The sequence below is a fragment of the Gossypium hirsutum genome, chromosome D08, assembly GCF_007990345.1.
Source record: "Gossypium hirsutum isolate 1008001.06 chromosome D08, Gossypium_hirsutum_v2.1, whole genome shotgun sequence".
NCBI classification, from domain to species: Eukaryota; Viridiplantae; Streptophyta; class Magnoliopsida; order Malvales; family Malvaceae; genus Gossypium; species Gossypium hirsutum.
Genome location: NC_053444.1, coordinates 41,862,694 through 41,875,123, shown reverse-complemented (window position 1 = coordinate 41,875,123; position 12,430 = coordinate 41,862,694). Strand labels below are relative to the sequence as shown.

The following is a 12,430-nucleotide window of genomic DNA, read 5'->3' as shown; positions in this document are numbered from 1 at the left end:
GTGTCATAAAACCCCCATAAATTACAATGAACAAACTAAAAACTATGCATGGCTTTCTATTCACTAATTGGAAAGCTATTTCTAATCTGCTTAGCACGATGACAAATTTCACATGTTTTATTCAAATGACCTCTAGAGTTACTAACATAAGGAAGTAACTTTACTACATTTTCAGAAGGATGACCCAATCTTCTATGCCAAAGTTCTAAAGAGGATGAAGCTTCAACCGAAACCGCTTTGACCGTCGAAACCTACTGGAAGTAGTAAAGTCCATCTCATCTTTCACCCACTCTAATCATCTCCCTTGAATGGAGATCCTGAATAGCACATATGTTAGTAGTAAATTGGACAAAACTATTCATATTATCATTAAATTAAGAAATAAAAAATAAATTGCAGCTTAATTTAGGAACGTGAAGAACGTGTTTTAAGTGAATTTTTTCCGTCAATTTAACCATTCCTTCTTACGTAGCCACCGTTGTTTGGCCATCAAGGAGTCCTACGAAACATGCTACATCTTTCATATTCGTCAAACACAGAAGATCACCTGTAATAGGATTTGGACACCTCATATCAATAATCCAATTATTCGTGGACTTACCATTCAACCAAGTGAAATTTGAATGTTTATTACTGAACATCACCAGAATGAACTGCCATTGCTCAACTGTAAAACCAGGAAGTGTTGCCTCCCCTAGTGGTGGTGGAGGAGAAGAAGAAAATGTTGAAGAAAAATGTTGAAGAAAATGGTGAAAAATTACTTTAAATGCAAATAAAATTTAAAGGAAATAAATTTAACAAAATCGAGTTAAAAAAGGGTCAAAAGGGGTCTTAAGAGTGCAACACATGGCAACGCACGAGTGGCCAGTGCTGCCACGTCAGTAAAATCTTAACGTCGTTAGGCTTAGTACCAAATTAGTGGACGGAAAAAAAATTTAAGTACCAATCAGGGACAAAAAAAAAATCATAGGTACCAATTCAAGAGAAATGAATAAGTTTAAGTACTAATTTTATATTTAACCCAAAAGAAAAATAAAACTACAAATTTTAAGAGTAAATTTGTTCATTCAACATATAAACACTTAATATGATAATATCTATCTTTTTGAAACTTAAATGTTATTTAATGTAATACAAATTTACTTCAAGCATACCAAACATGTCATAAGTGTTTCTCCCATTTGTTTAAAAAAACATAGTGAATTTTTGCTCACTTATCTACCATCATTATCAACAATGTGAACCTATTATTAAGAAAAAGAACATTAATGTTTTTTTTTTTTGTAAATGAAAAGTCCTTCTCATTACTCCTATTTAATGACTAGTTTTATAAAGTCTCTTCACAACTTGTTAAAGGACTTTCGACACTTTAATTTTTCTTTTCATGTTCTAGACTTGCTTTAAAGCTCCATGAACCATTACTTCTTGCACTCAATGTTACAAAGTTTATTTCATTCTTTCTCTTCATCATCTCTTAATACATTTTACGGTAAACTACATTAATAGTCGTCCAATTATGTTTTTTTTCCACCTATTTATAATAAGTTATAAAATGGTCACTTAACTATAATTTTTTTTGGTCACCCAATTATATTTAATTTTGTCTTTTTTTGGTCACTAGTTAGCTAACATAAAAAATAAAAACATCTAAAAATCCAAGATAGTTGGGTGACCAAAAAAGATAAAATTAAATAGTTGAGTGATCATTTTATAACTTTTCGTAGTTGGATGACAAAAAAAAACATAGTTGTGTGACTAGTAATGTTGTTAACCCTACATTCTATTTTATTTGTTTGTAGTAGTTAACTGGTACCTGAACTTGTATTCCATCATCCAGATTGGTACCTCTGCATTAACACCGTTAATTTGTGTTAACGTGACATTGATAACTAATTCGATGGTGACATGTGACATCCTTTTAGTGTGCCACATGACCGGCATAAATTAAACAATCTTTAAAAATATATAAATTAATAAAAATACATATTTTTCACATCAAGAATGAGCCTAAATAAATTGTTGTCCAGATAAATTTGAATTCAGACATCCATTTATCCAGATTCATTCTAAATGAATTTTTTTAGTAAGTTTATATATTTAGATACTTTTATAGAATATTAGTTCTTAGATTATTATTATTTTAAAATATATAAATTATAAAATTATCAATTATCAAATATCAAATATATACTATTATAAAAACCTATAATATTTTGAAAAATCATAAAAATTCATAATATATAATATATACATTAATAAAAAAATTAAAATTTATAAATTTATAAAAATATATAAAACTGTAAAATAACTAAAGCACGTCAATAATGAATCTAGAAAAATGGTTATCTAAATGCATTTGAATCTAAACAAACTTTTGTCTAGGTTCATTTTTAATGTAAAAACTTTTTTTTTATATTTTTAATAATTTATATCTTAATTTTTTAATATATATATTTATTTCAAAACAACAACTAGAAATTGTATCTCATGTGTATGTGTCACGAGGTTGGAACTTAAGTCTGGCAAATCGCGCGGCTTTAGGCGATTTCTATGCTTCAAACTCGCCTAAGTCAGCCTAACTCTCAAAAGATGAGATTTCTCACGAAATTTCCCTAAGGCATCGAAATATAGCGAAAATAACTCAAAGAAAAGGAGCAATAAAATAACTAAAAAGCCACAAGAAAGCAACATACACAAGGTGTTTGAGTAAATGCTCTCGAATATATTCTTTTAACTCAAGAATAAGTGAAGTACAATGAGATGATTACAAATGAGGGGGAAACCTCTATTTATAGTTGAGCTCCCACATATCCTACGGTACAGGTTCAATTATATCAACGACTAAAATTAGTGCCTATCTACAATATAAGAGTATTAAAAGATTTAAATTGTAGACAATATTATCCCTTACATTAACCATAGTAACTCTAGTTTTACTGGAGTGTTTCACTGGGCCACTAAGGAGCTTTTCCATGGGTTCCACAAATCGGGTTAGTTCAAGTAGGTCAAATAAACTCCATTTAATCAGTTGACCTCCATGGGACTCTCTGTGTGCATTCATCATGGGTTTTGATCCTCGGCCCGTGACATGTGTGTGCATAATAAAATTAAAATGTATAAAAAAAATTAGAATAGAGCTTTGGTTGAGTGGTAAATTATTAATTCAATTGGTGTGAGTTCAAATTCCACAATATACATTTTTTATTGGTTTTATAAATAAAAAGACTAAACAACCCTCGAATAATATAACTTATTTTAAATATGAAATGACTTTTTTTTGTAATTTCACTAACTGAGTTGGTGTTAGTTAACTTGTGACAACAACTCAGTTAGAGACTTAAATATTAGTATATATAATAATAGTCTAATATTTTATAAAAAAAACATATAAACTTACTAATAGATGCATTTGGAATGAATTTAGACAAATGATTGTCCAAATTCAAATGTATCTGGATAATCATTTGTCTAATTCATTCTTGATGTAAAAAAATATAATTTTTTTTAATTTATATATAATAAAGTTTTTAAAAAATTTTAAAATTAGGGTAAAGTACAGAAATGATCATTAAAATATTACCCGTGTTCTATTTTGGCCACTAAGCTTTTAATCTGATGTTGGATTTTTTATTGTTCTAATAATAATTTTAACCTTCAATATTTATAAAATTTGTCATTTTAGTTCAAATTCTAAAAATTTTAATAAATTGAGCCTTCAACATTAACAAAATGACGATTTAATTTTTTTTTTGTAGATTTAACCTTTTCCAAATTAATTAACAAAACTATTTTTAAATTTTACAAAAAAATTTAAAAATTAAAAATTAATATTTTGTTAATGTTAAGGCTTTCATTTACATCCCAAAATAGAACATTAAGCTTTACATGCCATAGTTTCATTTATAGCAAAGCGGTGAAGAGTATGGCATGCTGGCTAAATCAATTCTGAAGCATGTTGGAGTTGGAAAGGCTGTTAAAGCACAACCTAAACGAAGAATGTTAATGAAGGGAAAGGCCTATTTGATCCTATTGGGGTGGTTACTTGCCAAATCACTGGCAAGAAAATGTTGAATTAGCTTAGAGGAAAAGCAATTGCCTTGCACTCTAGCTACATGATTTATTTTACATGTATCAAGAAAAGGTTTAAATTTGGATTTTGTAAATTTAATCTTTTCCATATCAACAAAACTATTTTAAAAAAATTAAAATCAAAATTTGTTATTTTGTAATTGTTAAAGCATTAAATTTATTGATTTTTTTAGAATTTGAACTAAAACGACAAATTTTATAAATATTGACGGCTAAAATTGTTGAATTTTTTATATTTATGATCAAATTGATAGAATGTGTAAACATTAGGGGACTAAATTTGTTATTAGATCAATAAAAAAATCCTACATCATGGCTGTTTATGTCCAATTACCAAAAAATTTAATTTCTAATAATTTAGTGACTAAATAAAAAAAAATTAAAAATTGAGTGATCAAAATAGAATGCAGATAATAATTTAGTGACTATTTCTATACCTTATCTTTAAATTTATGTCCGTCACGTGATATATTAAGAGGTTGTCACATCAGTACAAACAACAGTGGTAGTATAGAAGGATAACTTGAATGACAAAATATAAATTTAAGTATCAACTAAGTCTAAAAAGAAATTCAGATATGAACTAAATAATTTTAGACAAGCTCAAAGGGTAAACTAAGAACCATGGAGTTTTACCTTTGATTCGCACCAGCGTTTGTTCAACAACAGAACTGATTAAAAAATTTCAAGTTTTTTATATATATTCAAAAAAAAAATGTTTATACAACGTTAAAATAAATGTTGAATACAAATCAACCTCGAAGAGTTAGGAAAAACGGGCCCAGTGAGATAACTCTTCGCTGCAAAATGCTGAACAATAAAGGTTTACACACCTCCAGAATAGAAGCGACCAATATGTACAAGTTTTATTGCTCATTTTTGAGCTATAATCCTGTGATCTATGGAGTGTCTTAGAAGAGTAACAACTCGATTATCTTTGACTCTGTTCGATATACTGATAGGATATATCAAGTATTAATTGACAGAGTAAAAGGAAGAAAGAAAAAAAAAAACCGAATAATGAAAGCTTTAGGCCCTTGGATAAGCCATATCTACATTCCCACAATTTGTAGTCCAAAAAAAAAATGGACTCTTCATTATGTGAATGCAAACAAATTGTACCTAGTTATTTTTATTTTTTATATTTTTTTTGTGGCTGAAAAAGAACTAGGCAATTTCAATTTGTGAGCTTGTCAAGCCAAGGATCGAGGACTTCCGAGATACTCTGAATAAACGCAGCTTCACTCATGCCTGGAAGTAAGGAATCCTGAGCTTCTTCAACAATCTGCTCGATCGCAGATTCCTTGTTTATGTTTTCCCTACACATGATGCTTCCGATGGCGAAAGGAGTGAGACCTCGCTCCACCCCTTTCTTCAAAAGCATGGTTGAGATACGGAGTGTTCGAGCACACTCGAGAGGAACATCCAAGCCGTATGATTTCAGAAGTGCTATATCTTGCTCAGCATCAAGTGATTTTATGTAGGCAATGGTGTCTGGGGTGTAAGGCTTCCGTGATTGTGGCCAATAAAGCCAATCAAATATGCAATCCTCAAACTGCAAGTAGAGGAGCAAAACATATATTAGTTTAGAAATCCCCCTAGGATACTGTTGTTGTGAGGTGGATCATGAATGCATGATCACTAGCTTACCTATTTTAATACATCTAAATTTTCCCTAGGATACTATTGTTTAACCCTAATGACTTTTTCACAAGCATTTGCACAGAAGAAGTCATATGGATATTCTTAGAATGATGGAATTATACTTACACTCTCGGGCAGGCAGTAGCCGTGATCAATGGGAATAAGCACGGTCCGGCCATCATCCCCTTTTCCAATCAAGATATTACCAGCATGTCTATCAGCATTTGCCATTCTAATATCAAACACCGTGATCTTGTGCACTTCCTCTACAGGAAAAGCTCCAGGACCCATGTCCTCGCAACTCCCAGAGTTCTTCATAAACATCTGCAAGGATCCAACCTTAACATTCTCAGGTGCACAATCATAGCCATCGGGATGGTTGAATCCTTCATGCAAGCACTGAACCATGCAGGTGGGAGGTACACCAGCAAACCCCAACATCTCACCAGACAAAGACCGAGGTCCACTCTTGGGATGATCCAATATATAAGCAGCCACTTCTCTCACAGCTCCTTCTCCAACCCTGGTGCCCTTTTTCAACCCTTCACCATTTATTGATGCAGGTAACCCCTGCGGATTGTTTACAGCCATTGGCTCCTCATCAATAGGCTTAAATATGGAAACATAATCAAACCCCGTCTTATCTTGCATGAAATAAGTACCTCCAGTCCCTTCAGATGATCTAATCGGGTGGTTTCCTGCCTGCAATCCTTCAAATGAGGAATTGATCATATCCCACACAAAAAAAGGCAATTGAGCCTTAGGGTTAACGATAACAGGCTCCAACCAAAAATCATTTAAAAATGGTTCATTAATCACAATATGAAGCCCCTCGGGGTTGTCTTCTTCTCCTCCTACAATCCCTCCTTTTCTCTCATCCAAATCGCTCTCAGCGATAACCGAAAGTTCCAAATCTTTCTCAACGGGCTTAGCTCGAACTTTGGCTGATTTCTGAACCACCAAATGAATCACAGCATCATTATCTTTGCACAGATCATCGACTAACCTTTGGTCATCGACTTTTTCTCCGTTACAAAATATTTCTTGTTCATCGACATCCTCAAAACCCTTCCCTTTTCTGGCTATCCTCTGTTTCAGATACCCAACATTTCTGTTCCTATCAACATGCAGCTCAAATTCTTTACCGCAAGTTGACCGTACAGTGATGAGCAAGAGATCGGAAAGTTTCAACACTAAATGCAAAACATTCCCACCCTTTATGCCGTAGTCTTTGACGAGTGAATCGTTACGAGCCAATTCTCTGCCTCCGAACACAAGCTTCTGTTTCTTTGCCACAAACCCTTTACAAGTCTGGATCCGAAGCTTCACGGAGGCTATTGGGTCTGACTCCAAAACCCGCATCGGAATCATCGAACCGGCAATCGAAAGGTAAATCAAGATCGAGTCACCCGCTTGGTTATTGCAGTAACCAGCAGTAGAGTGAACCGGCTCTTGACTCACCCGACTCAAAGCAACATCCGCAACGGACATTTCTGCAAATGTTGATTTCAGACTTTTATTTTAATTTCCCTTTGCCAAACTCAAAACAAGCAAAAGATAGAAAGAAACTGAAAAAAAGAAACAAATGGATGGATATAGGCTTTTTTTTTTCTTATTTCAAACTCTGGCTCTGCAATGGTAGTCTGGAGACGGGGACATAGCTGCTGCAATGGCTGAAATCCTAATGTTTTTAGCTCAGGAGAGAAAGCGGATTCTTTACCAATGGAAAAGAATCGAAAGCAAAGGTTCAAAAATGGGAGCTTTTTAAATTGAACAATGGAAGCAACAATAAACTGTAGAGGTGGGCAATCCAAACTACCCGATTAATTTACACTATTCGTCAATCTAATTTTTTTCCGATATTTGTGCTTTTTCCGTTTCTAATTTTGCGCGATCTTCTTGCCGGTTTTCTCTACTCCAGTGCTAAAATGGAAACAGTCGACGATAAGAGAGTGGGGGAAGAACGGTAACGTAGCCGTTGCCTTTATATAAGGCTTTGACCCAGCCGTGTATAACGGAGCCGTGTTTTAAAATTATTAAAACCACCCTTGCCCGTTAGACTCTCAGTAACGGACGTTCCAGGTAAGAAGACGAGCTGTTCAGTTTACTAATGTGCCATCCACAATTCACGTTATTACTTGGAAAAATGGGTCTACGTGTGTAATTAATGAGTAAATTTCACATAAATAACCAATAATGGAAATTTGTTTTTTCTTAAAAAGTTATTTTGTATAATTAATATGTAGATTGTGAAAATTAATTTCCATAGGGTCATATTTAGAAATTTCAACAAACTAACATGAGAAAATATTAATCATCATTACTCGAAATGAGAATTTGTTCCATATGGAGATAAAAGAATAGATGCTTAAGCTATCCATTTTTTAAGTATGGTCTTATCTACAAGTAATGTAAAGTTTTCCTCTTTTTTTCCCAGATGTGATAACACTAAAAATATTGCTAGTATTAGCAAAATCATTTATTTAATTGATTTAAATGAAAATAAAATTGACAACTCATGAAATTAAGTAACTTGGTATGAAGTATGGATGATTTTTAGAAGGCGTAAATATGAAGTATATGTCACTTTTAGAAAGAAAAAAAATTTTGGGTTAAATTTTTTTGGATATTTAGGGAAAAAGACTGATTTTGAAGAGAGAAAAATAAAAAATACGTCGCATTTTTTTTATAAATAAAACAAATGATTACATAGAAATATTCATAAACGAGTTATTAGGAGTGCTTTCTTCTTTCTAGATCTCTTTAAACTCCAACGGGGATTATTCGAACATATGCAAAGCTTCACCACTTGATAAAGCCATTTTTGCTAAAGCGTCTGCTATCCGTTTAGTCTCTTTAGGGATATATCTCAAGGACCACTTTTATTCAAAGGCTAGAATTTGTTGAGTCCTCCTTATTAGAGTGATTTTTGGTCAATGGTAACTTTTCCTAACGGTCTATTTTACAACGGCTAAAAACAACTAGTTTATTTGCTATATAAACCTAAGTCATTTTCATCCTTTTGCATTCAAATCTCATTCTCCTAATTCTCTCAATTCATCCATTCTCTCAATTCTTAAGCACGAAAGAACGAGAAGAAGATGAAGATGAGGAGCCAGAACCCCAACTACGAAGAAATCCTCCTCGCAATTGACACCTACCGCGTTATGGCACACATTCGTCACGACAACACAAATGATTTGTTTTTTTTTTAAAATTTTTGTCATGTAAATCATCATTTACTTTGTTGACTTTTAATTTATATTGCATTACATTTTTTCCATTTATAATATACTTATTCCAATTATACAAAAAAGTTGATCTATTGTATTTTACATCAACAATATACTTATTTACAATCTAAGGAAAAATAAAAATTTGGGGTATTGTGTTCTATTGTAATTTTCAAATCAATAGTATATACTTATTTATTTATAATCTATGAAAAAAATTATTTATATTGTATTTTACTATATTTTACATCAATAATATATCAATATTTATAATTTATCAAAAAATGAGAAGCAATGAAAAAATAATGAACAAATTGTTTTTTTTGTACGTTTATTAAAAAAAATGAATAAATGTGGTAGTTAGGTCTTGTCCTCAATGTTTCCCCCAAGTGTGGACATGTTGGCTTAGTATGCCCTGGGTTCTTATAATAACTGCAAAACCTTGGTTGGTATGTTGTCTTCTGAATATCCATATTGTCGTGTACTTGAGTAGAATTTGAGCGACCTTTTGACTTGTGACACTACAAAATATTTGGTACAAGCTCGAATGGAACGCTCGATACAAAAGACCACATAATTTCATTTGGGACTGATAGGAATTCTGATTTCCATACTTTATATATGTGTTTAAGTTTGTACACTTAGTCAGCAAAGCTCATGCAATCCAAATGTGTCGAAGCACATGCAGCAATTGCATGTGCACATGGAAAATGAAGTGCTTGAAATCTTCCATAATCACAAGTCCTTCATTCCAAGTATACACAGTATGATCCCTCTATAATACCTTCATCGAGTTTATGAATCTCTGTAACCCAAAATGTTTTATTTGGATGCGAGTGACACATTACAGACATAAAGTTTGCTCTTTATGCATTTTCTCTAATTTCTTTCATCACATCCTTACACCAAACATGATCGCCCTTTATTTGTCCAACATATATTTCCACTAGCTTTGGAAATAAGGCTGCTAAGAAGAAATATGTTTCTTTGACCATCGAGGTTATCGACAAATGACACATCTCCTTTAATACAAAATTTATGCATTTCGTTAGGTCTGTTGTCTTGTGCCTATATCGTAGACCTCCATCATACGATTGAGTCCACCGCTCATTGGGTATCCCATCGAGGTATCCCGTACCGAGTTTATTTATAGCCCACAAGTTCTTCAATGTTTCATGGAAACGATATTGGATGAGCTCGTATCCTGTCGAAGAAAATAAAGAGTATATCCATGAATGTAAACACTGTATATGTTAAAGAATGATATAGGAAATAGTGACAACTACATACCCATGTTAGTAACTTATTGTCACTCAGCATTTGAATGATATCGACCCATATAATTAGACCCTATATGTCGTATACAATACCTATGGTATGTACGATCTTAGAGGATTCCACGCCATTCAATTACGACCTATATTCTAGGCCCCCTATTGAAAATGACGTATATATCGAGTTGCGGCACAACATGCCTTCTCTAGTTAGTCAAGAATAAATCCTGATCATCTGTGGATTCTCCCGACGTTATTGCAAAAACTATTGGTAGGATTTTTTGATTACCATCATGTGCAAAAACTTACAACAATCAATGCTCATATCTCATATACATGAATGTGTTGTCAATTTGTACTAATGGCTTACAGTATCGAAATGTTGCGATGCATTGCTTGAATGTCAAACAAAATAATGGAAAACTCTTTTTCCTTGAACCAAACGACCGCAGAAATATGCAGGCTCCGTTTGTTAATTAGTTATGGAACCTGGGACGTACTGATTCAGTACCTGGCACCATTGCCATAAATTATTTTATGATTTATCCCACCTGTTATGCATATTTTCCATAGCCTTCTATTTTGTGACCCATGCCTTGTAGTATGACACGGTGTAATCATACTGAATACAGATATTGGCAATAAAAATGGGCACGAGAATCCCAGGACTCGCTTTCATCATAGGTAATGTAATTTCAGAGATCATGTCAAAATCTAATTTGGGATGATCTTGTGTCACACCTGCAACAACACGATTATTTTAAAATGTGTAAGACAATGTCAGAGATTCAATTCAAAATTAGATCTCAGATGATCATGTGACATACTTGCGATAACATAAGTATGTGGAACGTTATATTTTTAATTGCCTGGAACCTCATTTTCTTTCTTATAGATGCCATGATTTTCCATGAACATCTTCTATCACGTATTGCGCACTTGACCTCAAATTTTTCTGATCGAGATTTTGTAACATGGTAGTTGATCCCATACTTTATGTTGTACTGCTTCACTACAACAAGAAAAACATCTTTCGATGAAAACTCTATTCCAACTTGTAATTTACTAACATTTAATGAAGAACTTGTATGGCCCGATCTCTTGTGAGGTAGTTTTGGAAATTCTAACCCACATTCAGCATGTAGGTCAACATTATGCATGTGGGACGAATGTGCATATGGCATGAAATCTAGATAGGTTCCTTCAGCATTGTTTAGACCTTCACTGTCAGAACCACTTTCTTTTAGTTCAGTAGGAACCGGTTCTGGTTTAGAAAATAATGCAATTTCTGAACCATCCGACCCAAACTCCCGGATTGGATCATTATCGAATTTCAAAAAATAATGCAATTTCTAGCATATAACATCGGTGTTTGAAAGTTGAAATCAAAAGCACTCACAGAATGTCGTATTGGGGTTTTAAAATTTAAGTTACCAACAAACCCTAACTACTATACGAATTGTGTGTTAAAGTTGAAATTGAAGGCTAAAACTAGTTAATGGCTTCTTATTGATGATTTCAGGATTTCATGATAGGAGATCTGTAACAATGTTGTGGACCTATCGCATAATTGTGTGGTTGGACTTTTTGCTTCTTGTTGTATTCGACATTAGTTGGAACTGTTGTCGAACTCGGATTACCTTCATCGATGTCAACAAAGTGGGCATATAATTCGATATATATTTATTGGTGTAATATTTAAATATAAATGATAACACGTTTATAGGCGGTCAGCTTCCCGTGCGACTCTCAACTAAACAATAATGTGCTCATTTTGGCTATTCCATTAATCAAGGGTGCATTGTTGTTCTTCCTGTTCCTTAAAGCGAAGCTCCTACTAGGAAAATTGCTCTTATAAATGTTGCAGCTTCTATTGGGTTTCAGAGTTACTGGGTTGAGGGCTTGAAACTTATTGATAAGAACTTTGATCCAATGTGATAAGGGTTATAGTTGGTGGAAGTGGTGTAGCTGTGAGGTAGGTTAGAATTTCTTGCAAACAATGAGCTATCTGGTTTGAAGGCTTGGGGTGGGCATGCCTTGTGGTTGCTAATGTTTTGCAATAACTAGTGGGATGAAAGTAATTTGGCAAGTGATATCTGTTGGTGCAATAGAAACAACTAGGTTAGAGACTTGAGGATTTCTTAGAGCTTTTATCAGTTGCTCTAGGGTGGGAAAAAGGGCACTTGCATA

General features: G+C 33.2%; 1 protein-coding gene across 1 annotated transcript; it reads right to left on the bottom strand.

The window, feature by feature from the left end:
• Nucleotides 1-4,761: 4,761 nt before the first annotated feature.
• LOC107911271 (phosphatidylinositol 4-kinase gamma 2) lies at nt 4,762-7,803 on the bottom strand. Its single transcript, XM_041098181.1, has 2 exons — nt 5,860-7,803; nt 4,762-5,644 (listed from the first exon to the last, which is right to left on the bottom strand). Exons 1-2 carry the CDS (start codon nt 7,222-7,224, stop codon nt 5,267-5,269), a joined length of 1,743 nt encoding a protein of 580 aa, XP_040954115.1. The 5' UTR covers nt 7,225-7,803; the 3' UTR covers nt 4,762-5,266.
• Nucleotides 7,804-12,430: the final 4,627 nt, after the last annotated feature.

Excerpts from the sequence above, each read along its gene's own strand:
- LOC107911271 (XM_041098181.1), bottom strand. The coding sequence starts at position 7,224 with ATGTCCGTTGCGGATGTTGCTTTGAGTCGGGTGAGTCAAGAGCCGGTT. Across the intron at positions 5,645-5,859 it reads GCTACTGCCTGCCCGAGAGT|TTTGAGGATTGCATATTTGA; the intron begins GTAAGTATAATT and ends CTCTACTTGCAG.